The sequence below is a fragment of the Lepidochelys olivacea genome (genome assembly GCF_965140295.1).
Source record: "Lepidochelys olivacea isolate rLepOli2 genome assembly, chromosome: 9".
Taxonomy (NCBI): domain Eukaryota; kingdom Metazoa; phylum Chordata; order Testudines; family Cheloniidae; genus Lepidochelys; species Lepidochelys olivacea.
In genome coordinates, this window is record NC_140419.1 from 10,660,715 (window position 1) to 10,683,491 (window position 22,777).

Here is a 22,777-nt window from a genome sequence, read left to right on the forward strand (position 1 = left end):
CCAGAATCATCCCTGTTTATTTCAAGATTTCTGTGCCATTGCACCCTCAATCCAATTTATTGTCACTAGATTTTCAGAGGTCTCTGCTTTATCCTTACAAATAATGACCTGAAATGAGAAGGGTACTAAGGAGGGAAGGTCATCTTCATAGGCCACTTTAACTAACAATCCAGATGTAAACCCTAAAACTTAACATTTGAACATTGCTGAGTTATTATGTTAGTAGAACCACTCACAAGAGGAGAGGCCCTATGGAAGCCTGTAACTATTAATCATGTAGGAATGTTAAGGTATCTCGAGATATGAGAACTCCTGATGATGATGTTGATACTGTTCTTGCTAGGAAGATCTAACCAGAAATAATCTTTACTACTCAGGCAGCATTATCTATGAGCCTGAGAGGAGGCCCTGATACTGACCTCTGGTGTACCCAAGAGAAAAATACTTCAGTTTCGTAGTCTATAAAATGGGACGACTATTTACCAAGCTTTTGAACATAGAGGGGGGTGTGTGTGTGTGTGTGAGAGAGAGAGAGAGAATATTCCTCTGAACATAGAGGGGTGTGTGTGTAAAATCAATCTCCCCCTTTTTCTCTCCTACCAGAGTATGTTTATAAGGATTAACTGAGGTGACTATTTTAAAGCCAGCTATGTAAAGGCATGCTGAGTATATTCTGGTTGGTCTTAATTAGCACTCCAAGTATAAAGAAAAGAGTACTTTTGGCACCTTAGAGACTAACAAATTTATTTGAGCATAAGCTTTCGTGAGCTACATCTCACTTCATCGGATGCATGCAGTAGAAAATACAGTGGGGAGATTTTATATACACAGAGAACATGAAACAATGGGTGTTACCATACACACTGTAACAAGAGTGATCAGGTAAGGTGAGCTATTACCAGCAGGAGAGAAAAAAAAAAACAAAAAAACTGCTGTCAACTGCTGGAAATGGCCCACCTGGATTATCACTACAAAAGGCTTCCCCCCCACCCCCCTTGCTGGTTATAGCTCACCTTACCTGATCACTCTCCTTACAGTGAGTATGGTAACACCCATTGTTTCATGTTCTCTGTGTATATAAAATCTCCCTACTGTATTTTCCACTGCATGCATCCGATGAAGTGAGCTGTAGCTCACGAAAGCTTATGCTCAGATAAATTTGTTAGTCTCTAAGGTGCCACAAGTACTCCTTTTCTTTTTGCGGATACAGACTAACACGGCTGATACTCTGAAACTCCAAGTATAACTATCCTAATATTAATTAACCCCAGAAGAAGTAGAAAACAGCTATTCTGGATTAGTAGAAGGATTAAGAGTATGTTAACAGGAAAAAAAGGCTTTATATAAAATAAACTGAAGAGCAGAAGAGAAGATGTCTAGATTCAGTGGGTAAAAACCTGGCTTCACTGAAGTCAATGGCTAAACTCCCATTGATATAAATGGAGCCAGGATTTCACCCCAGTGTTTTCTAGAGCTCATTAGAGAAAGCACATTTGCTAAAGCAAACCGTGTGAAAAGAGCAAGGGGAAATGGGAGGAAAGGTTGCTTTGGAAGCACAGAAAACCAAAGGCAAGGAGGAGATCTTGACTGAGAATGAATGAGCAGAAGAAAGTTTTCTAAGTATTCACATTAGATGGTATCAGACATGTCCAAATGAAATATGCTGCCTGTCTGACCAACACGAAGTTTTAATAAACCAGTAGCATTTCGGTTGCAAACCTAAAAGTAAATAGCCATGTCCAGATGGTTTTATACACTCCAGAATACTCTGCTGATCTGGCAACTTGTTCTTGTGATCAGTAGATTGGACAGTGGCTATTGTTACCCATCTATAAGGGGGAAAAGGCATGAATCAGGAAACTGTGGGTTAGATTGTCTACCTTCAGTCTCAGTTAAAATTCTGGAAACTAATTAAATGACAAAATAGCAGAAATGGATGATGATACAAAGCTATAAATGGGAACAAGCATGATTTTAGAAAAAGCAGATCATCCCAGACTAAATATATTCTTTGAGGTGATTTGTGAAGCTATCGATAAGGGGAGCATGTATGTAGTCTGTCCAATCCTTAGTGCATTTGTAGATAGATGTAGATGAACTAGAGGTAGATGAACAATAAGCTATGAACAAATTAATATAAAGAACATTATTTTAACAAAAAAACAATGAACATTCTCCTGAGTACTACATGACTATCTGTGAACATACTTAGTTTAATGCTCTTTGGCTGTTTATTATACATCAGACATTCCAAGCAAACTATTAGTGCTACTGAGTGAAAAGAATGTCTGCTTTAATAAGTTATATGATAAATGAGGGACATCAAATCATATACAACTGCAGTAATGAAGAGATTAGTGTTTAACACCCCATTATAATATTGCCCACATCAGTTATCCCTTGTCTAGAATTCTAAGCATTGTCCTGTATACAACAGTTGTACTGGACAATGAATGGGACTGGCAATGCTCCTCTAAGTATTATGGCCCCAATTCAGCAAGGTTCTTAACACATGTTAACTTTAATAAGCAAGAGAGTAGCCCCATTGAACTATTGACTATTGGGGCTATTTTTATGCTTAAAGTTAGGCATGTGTTTAAGAACCTTGCTGAATTGGGATCTCTATGCCAAATAAATGATAAAGATGACAAAGAATTGGTCATCTTTACTTTCCATTCTCCACATGGGGCTCAATCCTGCAAGGGTGTTTACACCCTTCACTCTCATGGGCTTCAGTGGAAGGTTAGGACTTACAGGATCCAGCCCAACTAGAAAATATACCCAAAGGCTTCCTTGATGCAGTGATCATGATTAACTACCCACATATAAGTCAGTTATAAAGCCAACTTTTGGGCCACACTACATGTGTTTTCTTTCTCATAGAATTTAGTCCTGTTTCATTACCAGTGAAGAGAAGACAATTTTGGGTAGGAAATCAGACTCCACCTATCTAATGTAGCCTCCAAGTTACCTATTCAAATGAAAGGTATTTAGAATTAAAGGTTTACAAGCCTGGACTTCAGTTTTGATAACTACAGTCTTTTCTTTGGACTCTTCTTGAGGTTCTAGGCATTGCTTAATTTGTGCCAGGGCTGAGCCTGGCACCTCTAGACATGTCAGTTCATAGCCCTGGCATCTCTGGGCTTGCTGCATCAGTTATGAATGTAAAAAAATTGCTTGAGCTCCGGTACCATTTCCTTTACTATTTTCATTTTCATTTAATTAATTAAGCACTGGTTCTAGGCAACAGTTACAATGGAGAAAAGAAATAAAGACCCTAAGAAACACAGACTCTGCCCAACTTCACCATGACCATAAGCATCCTTTGACATGACAAGCTGGTATAGATTAAATGCAGTCTCACCAAATTTGTCAAAGAAAACTTCCCCATTGAGAAATCAGGACTATTTCAGAACAGAGCCCGTAACTCTAATCTGTCCAGACAGAATCAATGAGAAGTGAAATATAAGAAGTCTTGAATTTTAATTTGTTTCATCTTCTTAAGTGATACAAGCAGAATTTTGTTCCAACCAAGACAAAATTCTCATCCCTTTTGTGAATTGAATTATGATGACTATTATTTGTATTAAAATAGCACAGAGATTGGGGACCCATTACATTAGGTACTGTAAAAACAGTTTTGTGTGTGACAATCATAAAATCCCTCTCAAATCTGCTGAAGTCTGAGTGTGAATTCAGTAATGAAAGACAAAACTGATCGTCAATTTATATCCAATCAGAAACAAATCACACACAATGGGGCTTCAGTCCCATAAACATTATGATAGCTTGTTTCATGGATCAAACTTTGGCAAACATCAGTCAGATTATAAAGAATAAATAAAACATATATATATATACACACTGTCCCCTTAAAATATTCCAGAGGCCACTGGATCCCAAATGCATTCGCAGGACTCTGTGAAATCTCACATTTCATAAAGCAGAAAGACAAGATGGGGTAAATGCTGCTCAATTCAAAACCTAATAAAGTAGAACAGCAGTCATGAAATCCCATCCTGAAAGGGAAGAGCCAACAGAATGGCCTCCAGGAGATGAACAGAAAAGAGTGTGTCATGAGCTGTATATGAAGTACTGTCAGTGGGCAATCATGTATGGCAGCAGCAAAGCTCTAAGGGAAAATCCTGCCCTATCTTGTGTGGATGTTAGGAAGGGGAAAGAGATTATCAGGAGCCTGTTCTCTCCGACCGCACATTCACACAGGAACAAAGAGAGGGCTCTGCTAATTTAACTGTCCCATAATCCTGAGGAAGCATGGTCAGCTGATGTGAGGACAAGGGCAAATCCCCAGGCCTACTGTGTGCATGCAGCTGTCAGCAGGAGGTGCAGTGGAGATGTCAGGGGTTGTTCTTTAAAGGCGCAATAAGCAGCAACACTGAACACATTACCCCGGGCTTTCTTTAGCCACCTGCCTCTCATTGGCATACTGAGTCCTGGACCAACCATTCAGATGAACAGCTTTAATTCCAGCACACCTTCAGAGACTTGGTTGTTATGGGAAAATCTTGCCTGTGTATGTTAAATAGATTGAAGAAAACACATGGTACAGAAAGCCAACAACATGGGGGAAAAGAAAAAGCCAAGGAAAGCGATGTAATGAAAACAGACCCCAACGTGTTTTATACTCTGAAGAAACAGTGTCATTTCTAAATTACGTGTGGATTTGTTTCCATTTTCATATTCTTTACCAGGGCTTTTTGGAAGCTACAGAAAATGAGCACCAGAGACAAAAAAGTACTTCGCCCTGCAGGAATACAAAAATTGTAAAAGCACATGCAGCACTACAGAGGAGCAGTGCCATTCACTCACAAAGAATTTTGTGCATGTAGATGGCTGATTAATTGCTGGCCTGCCTAGACGAAGCTGCAATGAGCCAGATACTGTCAGCATGCCATCTGTTACCATGGAAATGCACAATGTTCCTGTTTCTGACAAACCCTTGAATACTGGATAGATTGTGCCATATGTAAATAAGGCAAATTAGTTTTCCTATATCTTCCAGACAAGGTTAGACTAAAAGAAAATATATCTGTTTAAACATACTGTAACCTCCAAGACGTGAAGTGGGCAAACCTCACTTCTTTTTTGTAAAATACCTCACTCAAATTGTTATTAGAGCCAACAGTCGGCAGATAAAAATTAACACATATAAAATTAATTCTCTTCAACAAGCAATGTTTACAAAAGCAATTCTAAAAATAATAGAACAGTATATTAACTTGATTATTATGTTTACATAGTGGTAATATTTTATGTTCCAGGATTTTTTTTTCTTTTGACCCTGGCAGAGTTAGTATAGTAGAGATAAACTGGAAAATATCTAGTTTGTACAGTAAAACTTGGTTTTGGTTTGAACATTTGACCAAGGTACTGTCTATTCGTGAGATTTTTCAGGGTTTAACAGCAAACTATTGCATCACATATCCATTATTATATAAAGACACTTTAGTAAATTAATGGCTAACATAAATCAACATAGCTGCACTGAAATTAACATTAAACTCCAGTTTAAAACAGCTGAGGATCTGGCCCTAAGTATTATGTAAAACTACATTAGAGTATCAGAGGGGTAGCTGTGTTGGTCTGGATCTGTAAAAGCAGCAAAGAGACCTGTGGCACCTCATAGACTAACAGACGTACTGGTGCCACTTTTACATTAGAGTAGATCAACTAACTGAATTAAATCAGGTTATTGTCACACGACAAATAAAGCAAAACTCCACTGTAACAGAATTTAGACTTTAGAGTTTATTTTAGATATTGACTAGTTTCTTTTTAAATGTTCACACTAAAAACAAATTAATGAAGTGCTCAAAATTAGTGAGATGTGTGCTTTGTTACGTACTTTGCCAATATAACAACATTTTCAATTAGGAAGTTACAAGTATTAGGCCAAATTGTAGCACTGGGCTGGATTCTCCTGTGATTGTGGCCACTTTTTGCTGCACGGTTGGTGGAATGTGGCCTTAACACTGATGCATTTGACCCCAAAAGGATCATCCCAGTGTAAGATGGCATGGAGCTGATGGAGAGGATTTTACACCACACATCCTCCCTGCTGCCAGTGCAGCAAAGGAAAGAGGGTGTGACCACAGAAAAAGATTATGTCCAGGATATCCCTACACATCACTGATCCCCAGCTGTGGTTCTGGCCCTTATGAACCATTAGTATCTGATGTAAGTTAGAGCAGCCTTCAGAGTGCTTTAACTCAATGTATGGGGACCAGCCCTGCATGCAGTGGTTGTGAGATTGGGGAAGAAAAAAGGTGATCTTAAAGCCACTTTTATACACATACACACCCTCAACATTCACTATGTGCCTGTATGGGTTTAAGTGAAGTTTTTATAGATTGTAGATTGAGCATGATAGTAATCTCAGGTTGGGGAGAAGACTGATTTACATTCCCCAACTTTTAACTCTCCTCATTGCATCTGCAGGGCTTGTGTATTCTTACTCCGGGTTTCCCCTCCCGCCTCTCTGCCAACTTCTTAATATGGTTGCACCACTGAGACTGATGTAGGATATAATTGCAGTCAAATAATATGCTCAACAAAATCATCAGGTAGCTGCAGATGTAAATTTTCATGGTATGTGGTAGTTCAAATAACAATAAGGTTATCATGTTCATGGTAAATGCAATGTGTATTTTTAATATATTCTTTACATATTCCTTTTGTTGATGAGCGGGTTTATTTTTTTTTTAATCTAGCAGCTACCAATCAATCTCCAATGGACATTTGTTCAAACCAATGTACTGTAACAATCTGTCTCTACTAAATAGAAACTCTTGATTTTACAGATTTACAGACTCGTTTCAGTATCCCACAATAACGTGTTAAATCAAAGTAAATGTTTTATTAAATAGGGAGTGTTTGCATAAAACAAACACAATCATTTAAATTAATAACTCACAGTTTTTCAGAGATAAAACAGTTACTCACCTGTGACTGGAGTTCAAGACAGATTCGGCACACAGAATCATAGAATATCAGGGTTGGAAGGGACCTCAGGAGGTCATCTAGTCCAACCCCCTGCTCAAAGCAGGACCAATCCCCAACTTTTGCCCCAGATCCCTAAATGGCCCCCTCATGGATTGAACTCACAACCCTGGGTTTAGCGGGCCAATGCTCAAACCACTGAGCTATCCCTCCCCCGCTCCCCACATCGTGGGATGTGTGATAGTGCAGCTCTGCTGGTGGACCCCTCTTGTAGCAGTAGATGTTGCAGTGCTCCCACACCTCCCCTCACAGCACCTGAATGTTTTAAGAGTGAGGCTACAAAAGGGGGCATGGCATGGCCACCTCACTTCCTTCAGCTCCCTCCTCAGGTCTAAGACTGAATGTAGGACTCCAAGGAAGAAGGGAAGGTCAGCAGAAAGTGTGACTATGTGAAGTACACCTCAAAGAACTCCAGTTACAGGTGAATAAAACCTTCATTTTTCCTTTGAGTGGTCTCTGCACATTCCCGCTCATGGGATAGTTTGATAAGCAGTACTGTTATCTGTGGGTGGTGAGATACAGACTCTTAATTACTCTACCAAGGAATACTGGCGTACCAAACTGAGCATCCAGCCAGGATGCTAGGTCAAATGAGTCATATTCTATCAATGTATGCACAGAACTTCAAGCTGCAGCTCTGCAAATTTCTGCAATAGGAATGTGCGTAAGGCATGCTATCGAGGCCACTTTTGATCTTCTGGACTGTGACCTAATGCCTACAGGAGGGGGATAGATGCTAGTTTATGGCTCTCGTCTATAAACAGACTAACCCACTTAGACAGCCTTTGTGATGTAATTACTTGTCCTTTATTATTATCTACATTGGAGATAAAAAGATTTGGTGACTTTCTAAACTTTCTGGTCTAATTTAAGTGATAGGCTAAAGCCAATTTAGCACCTAACCCAGTACAATTTTGCTTCACTTGCATGTGAATGAGGACTGGAAAAGCATATTGGAAAATTGATTGATTAAGGTAAAAGTCAGTTATAACCTTGGCAGGAATTTAAAATGATGATGGAGAACTAATTTGTCCTTGTGGAAAACAGTAAAAAGGTGAGTCAGCCAGGAGGACTCACAGCTCGCACACTTCTCGCAGATGTTACAGCTATGATAAATGCCATTTTAATTGAGAGGTAGAACAAGGAACACTCCCTTATAAGCTAAAAGGGAGGCTTCATAAGCTGCATAATTGAAATCCCTAGACGGTGTTCGCTCTTTGACTGGTGGATACATATTGACTGTCCCTTCAAAAAGCTCTTTAGTGTGTCATGAGTAAATATGGGCTTTTTCAAACAAAGAGTGGTAAGCTGATATAGCCACTAGATGAAACTTTACAGCCCACAAAGAGACCTGAAAGTTTCAAACTGAGTAAAGACTGGATAAGAGCCATGGTTGGAGCTATGTTACCATTAGTTGCCCCAAACCAGAAATCTCTTCCATTTAAGGTCACAGCACTTGCCAATTCACTCTTTTCTAGCATATGTCAAGACATGTTCCACTTCCAGTGAGCAGGATTTTTCTAGGTGTGTCAGAATCAGATGGCCCAGGCTGTTGAGTGCAGTGAGGAATGTCCAGGTGATAAACCCAGCTGTTCTGCAGAGTCAAATGGTCTGTGGTCACAGGCAGAGACTGATACACTCCTCTGGAAAGTTGAAGGAGCTGTTGAGCTGCTGTCCATCATTTTTTCCAGGATCTTGTTTATTCTGATGCTCAACAAGCCATCACCTTTGAAAGGAAAGTATTTCACCCATACTTTTGTTTCTGGTGGAAGACCAGATGACCTGAGTCATGCATGTTGCCTTAATGTGATATAAAGCTACTGTTCCTGCTGCTGCATCTGAGGAGTCAAATGATTCTCTTAGTCCATATTTAGCCACCAATTCCCCTTCTGCTATCAGGCATTTGGCTAGCTCCTTTTGCTCTTCAGGCAGGGATTTACTAAATATAGTCATTTTCTTCCAAAGATGGTACTGATATGTGGACATTACAGCCTGATAATTGTACACCATAATGCCCAGTGAAGCAGAAAAGAAAATATTCCTGCCCGGAATAGCCATCTTTTTGCCTTCTCTGTCTGACAGATTGGAGATTTTAATCATCCATGATGTTAAAGGCTAACACAGGTCTAACAGTACTCATGAACCCTCTGAGAGGTTACAGAACCAAAGGGTTTGACCAAAAGCACCACCTGAATCAGCAAGGCTTGGAGCCTGTTTAGGTAGGTGTTCTTTATGAGCCCACAGTGTTAAAGTGCTGCAAATCGAACAGCATGAGGGAGATCGCCCTTCTCCCAGGCAAGTCAGATATCTCATATTGGCATCCAAACCACCTCTTGAACCCCGGCATTTTCCCCTTCATATCCACCACATGTTCCGAGTGCCTGACCAAGGACCAGAAAACACTAACGCTAACCAAATAAAATGGAATAAAATGACTCTTAACAAATCAAATAAAATTAAGTTAAACTAACCTAATCCTAACTAACTAGTATCTAGCAAAGGCCCTGAGTCTTTGAAGTGAAAGATCTGGGCAGGATCAACCTGGAGAGGCTACTGGTCTGTCTGCTATTGTGGCTGTAAAGAACTGAGGTGGCTGGAGCATTCCACTGGGCACTGCTAAGAGAAGGTGTCCCACTGTCAAAGCTGCACCATCAGTGCATAGAATCATAGAATATCAGGGTTGGAAGGGACCCCAGAAGGTCATCTAGTCCAACCCCCTGCTCAAAGCAGGACCAATTCCCAGTTAAATCATCCCAGCCAGGGCTTTGTCAAGCCTGACCTTAAAAACCTCTAAGGAAGGAGATTCTACCACCTCCCTAGGTGTAGGCATCTCATAAGGCTACCTGAAGAACTAACTTTTCTGTAGAGAGCACAAAATACTAATACTCAAAGCAATAGTTTGGGTCAGTTCCTCATCTAAAACGTGAAGTTTAGTTCATTACATTTAAAAATATTTTCCGAGATATTTCATTGCCAGTTTTTTAAATCTTCATATAGCAACTGGTCGAGACAGCAGTTGAGGACAATTATTGCTGATATCTGTGTGTGTACCTCTTTCCAGACAGTTGGAAAATATAAGCCAATATCTGAACTGATTGCCTGTCTGAATGTAACATGTGCAAACGGATTTGCAAATTTTATCTAAAGTTTAGGAAACTTGCATAATATACTAAAATAAGTATCCTGTGCTGCTTCCTGGTGAATACGGTAACAAATATACAGGAAAGTAAGGTTTCACAGCTGTCACTATGTTGCACAGCTTGAACACACAGAACTTCACAGCTGTCACAGAAACAGAACTCAGCTTTTCTTACTCCCAAAGCAATGCCCCTTATGACTTGAGACTCCTTTTGCTATTAGCAGTACATAATACATGATACACAGTTGGGCAGTTCTGATTCTATCCAGTGGAGGACACAGAGAAACACACATAAGAGCCAGTTTATTACATACTTCCCATGGCCATTAAAACAACAAGTGATGAATCCAGTGATCTTATAGTGACTATTAATTGCCTCATTTATCAGAGTTCAACTCAACAAAATTAAACAATGTAAGAGTTCTGTAAAACAGTGTAAAACAAAGTTTCTGATGTAGAATTTGAACCTGATTCTCCACTTCCTTGCACCCTGCATAGTCATTTACACACATGCAAAATGAGTGCAAAATGGATCAAAATCAGCATTCTCCATTTGGTCACATCAGTGGTAACATTTTATACCCATAAGAACATAAGAATGGCCCTATTGGGTCAGACCAAGGGTCCATCCAGCCCAGTATCCTGTCTTCCAACAGTGGCCAGTGCCAGGTGCCCCCGAAGGAATGAACAGAACAGGTAATCATCAAGTGATCCATCCCCTGTTGCTCATTCCCAGCTTCTGGCAAACAGAGGCTAGGAACACTATTCCTGCCCATCCTGGCTAATAGCCATTGACTACCCTCTATGAATTTATCTAGTTCTTTTTGGAACCTTGTTATGGTCTTGGCCGTCACAACATCCTCTGGCAAGGAGGTCCACAGGTTGACTGTGCATTGTGTGAAGAAATGCTTCCTTTTGTTTGTTTTAAACCAGCTGCCTATTAATTTCATTTGGTGACTCCTAGTTCTTGTGTTATGAGAAGTAGTAAACAACACTTCCTTATCTACCTTCTCTACACCAGTCATGATTTTATAGACTGAAATCATATCTCCCCTTAGCCATCTCTTTTCCAAGCGGAAATGTCCCAGTCTTATTAATCTCTCCTTATATGGAAGCCATTCCATACCCCTAATCATTTTTGTTGCCCTTTTCTGAACCTTTTCCATTTCCAATATATCTTTTTTGAGATGGGGTGACCACATCTGCACACAGTATTCAAGATGTGGGCATACCATGGATTTATATAGAAGCAACATGATATTTTCTGTCCTATAATCTATCCCTTTCTTAATTATTCCCAGCATTCTGTTCACTTCTTTGACTGCTGCCGCACATTGAGTGGACATTTTCAGAGAACTATCCACAATGACTCCAAGATCTCTTTCTTGAGTGGTAACAGCTAATTTAGACCCCAACATTTTATATTTATAGTTGAGATTATGCTTTCCAATGTGCATTATTTTGCATTTATCAACATTAAATTTCATCTGCCATTTTGTTGCCCAGTCACCCAGTTTTGAGAGATCTACTTTGCACTGGTGTACATAACTACATTGTGGAGATCAGTTGAGAATCAGGCTCAAAGAAGTGTAGATTATAAAAGACCACATTCAGAGAATGTTAAGAAAGCAAAAAAAATCAGAATTAACAACAAAAGTTTGACCCGAGAGATACAGTATTGGGTAAATAGAATAAAAGAACAAAAGACATAACAGCAAGAGATAACCATAAAGGTCCCACCTGGTGTTTAGCTTCATCTCAAATCAGTAATTCTTTAGCAAATACAATATGGACTATTACTATTATACATAGTGAGACATCTTAATCATAGAAATGTAGGACTGGAAAGGACCTTGATAGGTCATCTGGTCCATTGAGGTAGGACTAAGTATTATCTAGACCATCCTGACAGGTTTTTGTCTACCCTGTTTATTCCTGAGAAACAATAAGAATAATATTTTGCACTTTTCATCCTAAAACATCAAAGTACTTTACAAACATTAACTGAGTTTCGCAATGCCCCTAGGGCAGAGGTAGTCAATAGGCCAACTGCGGGCCAAAACTGGACCACCAGACGTTTTTGAACAGACCGCAAAATCTTTTTATTTACTTATTATCATCATTATTGTTACAGTTGTGTGAAAAATGTTTCTCTGGAGTCTGGACCTTGACCAAGAAATTTAAACCTTGACAAAAAATAATTGACTACCCCTGGCCTCGGGGCGGGGGAGCGGGGGGAATAAATATTACCTGTTTTTCCTGTGGTTAAACTAGGACAAAGCAAGATTTAGACCAACTTTTTCAAAACTCGCCATTGATTTTGGATGCCTCAATTTTTGTTGCCCAAGTACAAGCTACCTTTAAGTGGCTTTGTTTTTAGCACCATATTTAAACAAAAACGTTTTAAAAAATTAGTGTATTTGCCCTAATAGGCAGCAAAAACCTCTAAAATTCTCTAAATCTATATCACACACTATCTGATCGATAGTATAAATAATACTCAAGTACATATATACTATTGCATCATCAACACATACATTAACTAGAGTAATTATGCACTTGAGAGCGGCCTGAATTAATACCCCGGATCCAAAGACCCAGGGCCTTTGCGAAAATTTAGATCGGGTTCTGAATTTTGTCGCTCAGCCCCATTCCTACTTTTAATGTACATTTTTGCTCAGAAGTTTCTATCCAGATTTTACAGAATACCATGTGAGTACTCCAGTTGTCACCTCTCATGGTAAAACCCTTTGGAAGAAATGAAATGGAAGAAAGTCTCCATGAGGCTCCTTATGGAGGTTTGTCCCCAGTTGTTCCATCAAAATGGCAGCTTTTCATGGGGTTGCTGGGAGAGGAGGATCATCTACATCAAAACCCTGGTTCCTCCATGACAATTCTTTAGCCCCAACTCCCTCCTATTCCGCGACAGTGTGACACCAATGGAGCTGCTTTGGCAGGAGTCCCATCAAAGATAATGTCTGTGTGTCAATTGTGACCACCTATATACACTGCGGAGCCTTTATTCCTATCAACACTGGTAAGATTTAACTAGGATACTTCCACAGTGCATTAAGAGGAGACTAGGTTCCCTGTAAGAAATTTTGGTTGAAAAATGTATACAAACTGCTAACCCATTCAAAAAACTAAGTCAACCATAACCACTTCCTAGTCCAAAGTCTCCCAACAGCATATTACTATTAGAGTCCATATTACCGACTCTAGGGCTGCAAATCTGCAGCATATGAAACAAATCATTTTCATCATGGAAGCTCAAAAACAAAACAAGAAAAAAACATATACTTGGACTACTAATTAATTTTGAACTCTTAAAAACAATTGGGTGGTGGTTTAGAGAATTTTATTTGTTTATTTATTTTTAAATACTTCTCGGCTCCTACTTTGTACAACCCATTATCAGCATGGAGTAAATTTTATATAGCAGTTTCTGAATATATGAGTATAATGAAAATGTGGAACAGCACAACTATAATCGAAGAGTCTAAAGTCATCCCATTGACAGCAAGACACAAAGGGCCTGCCAGATAGAAAACAAGATGATTATATTTCTCCTGTTCTTCTTGCTTCATTTTGCCTGATAGATTCAAACTAGACATCAGGTGTCTGATACTCCAGAGGAGCATATGTGCAAAGCCCCTGTAAGATAGAAATCAGATTGCAGATGAGAGGCAGAGTAATAGTTGTACCCCAGAGGACAATGTCCAACATTTATGGCCAGTTCCTCAACCAGGGGAAATGCCTGATTAATTTGTCCATCACACTGGGAACAACAGTATCTGTGTTTTAAACAAACAAATAAAGACAGGTGGTGAGCAACATCGGCAAAACAGTGAGTACATAGCGATAAGCAAAATAGTAAGTCCAGGTATCAGTGACATTCCAAGCAAAAGAGTGAGAGACAGAGAGAGAACAGGAGGATGGTTCAATATATGTGAGAACGCTCAGAAGATGTTCTTGTTGCTAAGAAGATTCTATCCTCTGTAGCCCACAAGAAGGGCTATCAGAATGGAACAGATTTATGAACAGAACCTTGCAGTGTGTTTGTCAGAGGCCAAAAGTGGAGTAACTTCTGCAGATTTGCTATCTGGTTACAGTTTAACACAGCTTCCAAGAGGATCACTAAAGCTAGTTTCTCCCCAACTTTCTTTCTCCACACACAAGCCACTCCCAATTCCTTAAATGTCTTCAGGAGATCCCAGGATTTCTGGAGGGTGACAAGACAGCTGGTAGGAGCTGGAAGTTTGCCAATTTTCCAGCAATGAGAACACCATCAATCCAAACAATTTTGATCACAAGCAGAGGTTCACAAAGGTGACAAACCTCAAATCCAAAAGATCAGTCTATGCAGGTTTGGGGTAAATGTTAACAGCTCTGTGCAGAAACAAAAAGCTTGTTACATCAGATAGAATTCGGTGTTTTTAAGATCTGTACACATGTAATAATTTTCTAAACTAAATGAGGTTTAATATTGTTCTTTAATTATTAATTTTAAATAAGATCCTGAGGATGTAGGTAGTGACAGGAACCATTTCAAGCCTAAACCTATCAGACTGACAATGAGCTTCTCAAAGAGAATCTTCCTCTCGCTCTCTTGCTTTCCAAACAGCTTAGCACAGTGTTAACTACAAAAATTGCTCCCCTCTTATACCTGCTTTCACTGTGAAGGCAAGACTCAAGCTAAGAACAAGTCTCAACATGTTCCTCTTGTGGACTCTGATTAGAGGACTCTGTTGCTTTCCCTTCTCTTTAATTTATCACACTGGTACTCCAAGATCTACATTTGTTCTCCACCCAGTTCTGCACTGGCTTCAAGGTCCTGGTCCTCATCTTCAGCAGGGTAGCACCCAACTTCCTCTCTCTCTACATGTATACTCAGCATGAACAGTGCAGATGACAGAGTCCAGCGGCTGGGGACAGAGAGGTCCCTGTGGAGGGCTCTCAGCTTCAGAACACCCTGCAACCAGACAGCAGGCTGAACTCAAGGCTTGCCACGTTCAGTGCAGAATGCAAGGCTTACCTCTTTGCAGTGGCCTTCCCTTCAGGAAGCAGACTGATGAAACACCCAGCACATCGCTCATAATTAGCATCCAAAAAGATAACAGATTTTCTCCTGCACCAGTACACTGCTCAGTGCAGGAGACGAGGAGTCAGAGTCATGGAGCTGGTTGTGGTGTCCTGATTCTGAGGGCCATTCAGCTCTGACATATGCCACTGACAATCAGTCCTAACTTATACCAGTGGAGACTTGGTGAATCAGAGCAGAGCTCCACCACTCCTGACAGGCTCCACACCAGGTGGTTGCTAAGGTGCTGGACTCAGCAGTGGTACAGCTGTACCAGCCAAGAGTCTCCCTATGCCAGGGACCATAACCAGGCTTTAAAAAGTGAGCTAAAAATATCCAAAGAGTCAGGAGAAAAGCCAGGAATGATCATAATCATACTGTAACAGTACAGCTGCTTAGCACCTAGATATTACAGTGTTGGGCACTGTAGAAATGCAAGGGAGGATGTGGGAGTGGGGGAGGTACAGGGATCTGAGACAAAGAACAATCCCGATATGTAAGCTCAAGACAAGTTGCAAAACTAGACTACACACACAGAGTCTCCTCTGTAGTTATACACATAATGTCAAAAGGAGGAATCTCTCTATGTCCTTTTATTCCATTACAAAATTATCTTCATGCTAATTATCAAGAGAGCTTCATATAACTAAATTAGTCTAATACAGAGTAAAAATTGTATAGTAAAACATCCCAAGTTTTTCAGCATAGTAGTCCAAAGGTAATATACCATCCAAAGGTTTTGAGCAGTGGGGCCCTGGTCATCCCAGAAGAGCAGAGCTATCCATTCAGCATGTGGCTTGGTATTCTAGAAACACTGACAAACAGATTGGAAGACATCTTAAAAATGTTCCCTATGCAAAAACATGGAAAAGCTACTCAATTAAGTCAGTCAACAAAATCACTGAGACTTTAAAAATATACCTAATTGAAGATACTATATTTCTACAATATATCTAAGATTTATCTCAGCATTTCCCCGCAAATGCATCAGCAATGAGCATTCCAAAAGTGCAAAAACTTGACAAACACAAGGAAAAGCTGCCACACTAGTCATCTACTGCTCTGACTTTATTGTCCCAAAATTCCACCTCTTGCAAGGATGAGGAACATGTTTAAATCAATACTAATATTTCTGCTGTATCTGTTACAATTGTTTCTCCAATGTTTACCCTATATAGCATGAAATTAATGCAGCTACTAAAATGAGTGAACAGAAAATGTATTTAAGAAATCAAGGGGTCTTCACTCCAACTTTTTTCAACAGGTCTCTGGCTGGTGCAAAATCTTAACATACCTTCAGTACAGTGTGGGGAAGGGGAAGGAATGACTTTATTCTGAAGTCATCATATTTCATAAATTGGCATCTTCTAATGTTCTGTGTTAGAATTGCGGGAACCTACCTACCAATTACAAATCCGGCACATGATGCTCATACACAGACAGGATTTTCCCCCTTTTGAAGACTCCTTGCAGAGATCACAGGAGACGAACCTACTAGGTTGCCTTAGCCAGCAAGTCTATCAATCTTTGCCAAAAAAAAACAAACAACACAACAACAAAAAAACAAAACAAAACCAACCCTGGGTAAATCAGTGAGGTTGGCGCTTTCAGGGACTCCAGTTATCCCCATGTGTTTAATCCTGGATTTATTTTTTATTTCATCTGTCTTGCCAGTCAACCATTTATTATCTAGGCACAAACCTTTAATAACCTCTGTATGATCTGAGGTCATGGTTACTACTAGAGAGACTTGCCCACATTCACCCCTGTTGAAATTCCTTTGAAGTCAATGAAATTTCCAACAGGGATTAATTTGGCCCACTGTCTCCAGTGTTCTCAAATCTGTACTTCCAATGGTTTCTGTGGATCCCTGTGCACCACCTAATCATTTCTGTATGAAATCAAGACTAATTCTAAAGAAGCCCTTGAAGCAGGTACTAATGGAAGTGCAGGTATACCATCCCTCACTTCCCTCAGTAGAGGCTGGGCAAACAACTCTTTTGGATGGAATCTTACCTTCAAGTACCTAAACATTCAAGCTCAGCAATGTTATCTAGCAGGAGATAAACAACAACTGAGAAAGTACAGGAAAAAGAAACATTAATATTCTGTAAGACAAGCCAGAACATTTCTGTACCCATCCCAACTCTCACATGCACACTCCGAGAAACCACTAAATAGAGAGATCATCTGTGTATTTCTCCCCAGCAAAAATTATATTCCCATTTGTGGTACCAAAAATAGCTGCTGTTGCAATTACCAGCAAAGGATTCAGAGTAACAGCCGTGTTAGTCTGTATTCGCAAAAAGAAAAGGAGTACTTGTGGCACCTTAGAGACTAACGAATTTATTTGAGCATAAGCTTTCATCAGCAAAGGATTATTATGGCTTTATAGGGAGTGCGTAAGCAACAGAAAAGGATACGTTCTTAAAGATCCTGTTTTCAAGAAAACATGCTGCACAACAATAAGCTAAGAGAAAGTAGGTAGGAACCAAGGAATTGCCAAACTCACACCACTATTTACTTCAGTAAGGGTTTTTAGGATTAACTCTTATTTTTGTATTTGGCACCTAGACAGCACAGTGATGAGAACCAAAGTAATGCTTAGACACACAGGCTGTTGGACAAAGGGAATACTATGCCCTACCTTGGAGCTGGGGATGCATAGGTTAGGACAGCTTCATAGTCCTTTTGCACTACTCAAGCAATACAAAGGGGCTGTAGAAGGAATGAAAATCTGGCCCTCCTTGCCACATCTGTGACAGAAATTAGACTCCCATTAATGCTGTATTTCAACACTGCACGTTTGTACCCAAAACCTGAGTAGGCTTTCAATTAGACCCAAAGGTCTAGATCATCACAACTGGTGTAAATCATCATTGTGGCTTTGCTGTAAATAGAGTGATGCCAATTCATGGAGCAACATCAGTTCCATCCAGCTGAGGATCTAACTCAATGTATTTAAAATACCGAGTTACATTATAATGGCAGCAATAACAAAAATTTAGGATATTTCCATTAGTTGTTATTTGCAGTGCTAGATTACCAGCACAAATAGAAATTTACAAAACAGAGCCTTACATTCATTGCAAAGTCCTGTGTTTAAATTATTCTCCCAGGAATTATTGTACCAAGAATACATACACTTGCGCTAATAAGAATACTTTTTGTGTTAGTTTTTATTGTACAACCTTTTGTTAAAGTATTTTGGCTTTTTAATAAGTGAAGTCCTGGTAAGTGTGTGACAGAACCTGTAAACATTACCATTTGCTGAACAGTTGTAAATATCTTTATAAAAGCTGTAAATAACTACAAATACCACAAAATGTAGTTACTGATGTTCCTATTTATTCAAGACATTTTCATTTAAAGTCACAAAAATAAATGTGTTCAATCAATACTAAGAGTCCTGACAGACAGAAATTCAAGAAAACTCCAAGGTACAGTTTTAAATCCATCCTTTCCCCCTGTCCATATGGAACTACATGTAAAGTCATCTCTTTCCATACTCCAGCAACAGAGAGTAACACAGCTTTGTTTCAGTTTAAGATTTGGTGAGATGTAATGTAATTATTTGGTGATCTGACTAAAAATCAGAAGCAGGAGAGAATTGACTCAAAGCAAATTAATTAATCACTTTAAAAATGCGTCCAGTTTTGGCTAATGTCACTTTAATGTTCAGAACATCGCCTATGCTTCTCTATGCTGTTTATAGGGAATCCCTAGATATCAGGGTTTAAGACAATCAAAACATTTTCAAGGGCAAATATTCATTTAGTCAGTCTGGGAAAGCACTCGTGTCCACTGTGTAGCACACTGCACTGGGACCTTGGATCTATTCCCAGTTTATAACTGTGTGATCTTGGGCAAGTCACTTCACCTCTCTGTCCCTCTGTTTCCTCTCCCATCCTTTGTAAGCTCTTCTGGGAAAGGACCATCTCTTGCTATGTTTGTACAATGGCTAGCATGACAGGGACTCATTCTTGGGTGGGGTCTCTAGTGCTTCTGTAATAAAAATAATAAATACGAATAAATTTTTTTAGAAGGTGAACCTAGGCTCCTGGATGGACCTGTAACTTTTTCAGCATCTCTCTGCAGCTTTACCTCTACTATAGCTTTTTAAGAGTTTATTCCTTTCCTGAACAGCCTCATTGCTTGGGTGGGACTGACACTGGCATAGTAAAAGCAAGATTATGAGCCATTTACCCATACTACTGAGCAGTTACTCGCTCAAGTAAATCTCATTCAAGTCAATGAAATTACTAGGATGAACAAAGCTTAGCAGTAAGAATAAGGGGCTCACAACCTGTTCTTTAAAAATGAAAGTTTTTAAAAAATAAATATTCTCTGTTCTTTAATTACGTTCACTGGCAGCTTGACACTCAATGAGACATAACATGGGGGAAATATAAGTCACATACATTAAAATGGACCAAAATAAGTAAATTTATGCCACTCTGAAACTATTAACAGATGCTACATCGAATGAAAACACAAAATGCAATAGGTAACACAGAAAATTAAAGGAAAAACAAAGCTATCATCCAATCTGGCCCCAAATCCTTGTCTTTTTCCCCCCAGATTTAGTCTAGTTAGAGACAGTTCTTTGAAGCCTTTGTACAATTCTGATATTCTCCATTAATGCTGCCTAACCTTATATTAACTTATAATGTAAACCACTCTTCAAACACCTTGTGATACACAAATGAGTGCACACACGGCTGTGTACAAGAAGAGCTACAAGATGTGTGAGGTGGTATCTTTTATTGGACCAACTTCTGTTGATGAAAGAGACAAACTTTTGAGCTACACACAGCTTGAAAGCTTGTCTCCTTCATCAACAGAAGCTGGTCCAATAAAAGACACTATTTCACCCACCTTGTCTCTCTGATATCCTGGAACCAACACTCTACAATACTGCAAACAACATATAAGAAGAGCTGATATATATGGGCTGAAATGCCCTCCACCAGTACACACAGCTAAAATGTAGCCAAATCTTTCCAATGTCGAGGAGAGAGATATCTCTTAGCCTTCCATAATTCCATAATATTTGAGAAAAAGAACTAGAAGAACTTGCACAATATTCTATCTATTGTAAAATATCCACCTGTTATACCTTTGATGAATCTAATCCAATGTCATTTTTCCCTACTGTATTCTAATCACACTAGCCCTATTTTGTAACGGGCTTTGTTACAAGAAAATTGACCGTGACATCTGCTAACCACCCATGTCTTCAGCTTAGATGCACAATTGATATCATGATCAATTATTAGGCAGTACAGCCCATAATGATGCTTAGTTAAGTGATTAGATAGATTAGAAATCAGATCCATTATGGCACATTGCCCCCATCCAGTATGTAAAGGTGATGTACGGAATTTTATTTAACTGCATAGCTTAACAAACTGTTTAGAGCATGCAGCATAACGTTCAACGAAAATTTTAGCTCACTAGATGGAACACAGGATTTATAATTTCTCAAAGCACTTTACAGATGTTGATTAAGCCTCAGTGAATTAAGCTTCGCAGCGTCCTTGAGAAAGGCAAGGAGTTGCTTTTCCCACCATGGAAATGCAGCTGCTTCTGGGATGGTCCATGGCAGCAGTGTGAATACCTCTCTGCGCCACAGATTAGGACAAAATGGTACCTTGTTCTTTAATCACAGAACTGTGGTTTCAAAACCCACATTAGGCTGTACTGTAATGTCCTTTATCGGGGGGGTCTGTAACCCAAGCACCAGGTCCAGGGTAGAGTATAAATTAAACAGTTGTTTGGCAGTATCTGAATGTAACTAAGTTTCTGCAACATGCCAAACCTTCTCTAACTTTCTAGAAGTCTTCACGGGAAGGGTCAGTGGACTCCACACAGGTCTCTCTACAAAGACACTACTCTCCTTCATTCTACATGAAAATGTACTGCTATCCCCATGGACAACCATCATTACAATGTCTGTAAGCACTTGCAGATGTAGCAGCAACCAACATTTCAGAATAAATTCCCAGGAACTGATAAAACCAATCCAATCCCATATGAAAGGTGCTTATCCGTCATAGGCTAAGACAAGTGGATGAAACACTGAACTGGGACTCAAGACAATTGGGCTTAAGTCCTACCTCTGCCACTTGCCTTCTGCGTCACCTTGAACAAGTGGTTCACCTCCCTGTGCCTCAGTTTCTTCATCTGTTGAACAGGAATAATGCAATTTAGCTCCTCTGTGAAGTGCCTTGAAATCTATGGATGAAAAGAACTAGGTATTATTAGTAGTAGTACGAAAGTTGTAGGTATTCATTCACTTTACATTACCTACCGTTTGTTTTGTGCCATCTAAACATACAGTCGTTGGGTTAAACATGCTGCAATATAAATGATGTAATACAAAACAAGAGATCAGATATTTGTCCTGATTTGGAAAATGACCTCCTAATTTGAAGTTGCTGCGGAACGTGTCATCATTTCTATGGTACTAGTGCTTCAGAAGTAGCAAGAGAATAGAACAGCAAACCTACCATATCTGAAGAATTTTTACTCTGTGTGCATGTGTGTGTGTGTGTGTGTATGTGCGTGTGCATGTGCAGTCTTGTCTTTGGTACTTTTATGACTCCCCCCTTACCATAGTATCTGGGCACCTCCCAATTTTTAATGTATTTATTCTCACAACACCACTGTGAGGTGGCAAAATATTATCCCCAATTTACAGATAGGGAACTGAAGAAGAGAGAGACTGAGCAAAATTTTCAAAAGCACCTAAATTCCATCAAAAAAAAATCCCTACTTAATCTGGGTGGATATTATACTCTTACATTACAAAGAAAAATATTCACCCTATAAGGATGAACTAGCAGGATCTGGAGCCAAACTAAGGCTATGTCTACAGGACAGGTTATGTCGGCATAATTTATGTCGCTCAGGGGTGTGAATAAACCATCCCTCTGAACAACATAAGTTATACCAACATAAGTGCCAGTGTGGACAACGCTATGTCGGCAGGAGCGCGTCTCTCGCCAACGTTAGTACTGCCTGTCACAGAGGTGGTTTTATTATGCCGACAGGAGAGCTCTCTCGCGTCGGCATAGAGCATCGTCACCAGACCCACTGCAGCGGCCCAGCTGCGCTGCTGCAGTGCTGTATATGTAGACAAGCCAATATGTTTTGAACGGAAGGAGCCCAGGAAACCCTTTCACTGCTAATTATTTTAACTCATGTGTCATGCAATAACTCACATGTTGGTAACCGTCAAAAGTCAACATTTACCGGTAGTGATAATAGTTACTAACATCTGAGGCTCTGAAGTTATTTACCATTATAAATGTACGGAAAATAACACAACATCTCATATACTATTCTTTGGCAACTCTTGGTAAACATTGACTCTTCAGTGCTGACCACTGCACTGTGCATACTATTATGTTTTTATTTTTCTGATTCCTTGAGAATAACCCTAAAGAGGCCCAAATGTAATTACCATTTACATGTAATCTGTCTTAGCACAGAGAAATACGCAGCACTTAATATCCAAATACCCTACTACTATT

General features: G+C 39.6%; 1 protein-coding gene across 3 annotated transcripts in view; it reads right to left on the bottom strand.

Moving 5' to 3' along the window:
• Positions 1-22,777, bottom strand: part of LOC311526573 (uncharacterized protein) — a 255,395-nt gene that overhangs the window by 62,957 nt on the left and 169,661 nt on the right. For 2 of the 3 annotated variants that reach the window (XM_084639741.1, XM_084639740.1), the window contains exon 3: positions 21,359-21,476. In XM_084639741.1, coding sequence (XP_084495867.1) covers positions 21,359-21,476 — 118 coding nt within the window. Of the gene's footprint in view, positions 1-19,170; positions 19,245-21,358; positions 21,477-22,777 lie in introns of those variants that run through there. The other variant, XM_084639742.1, reaches the window with a different exon arrangement.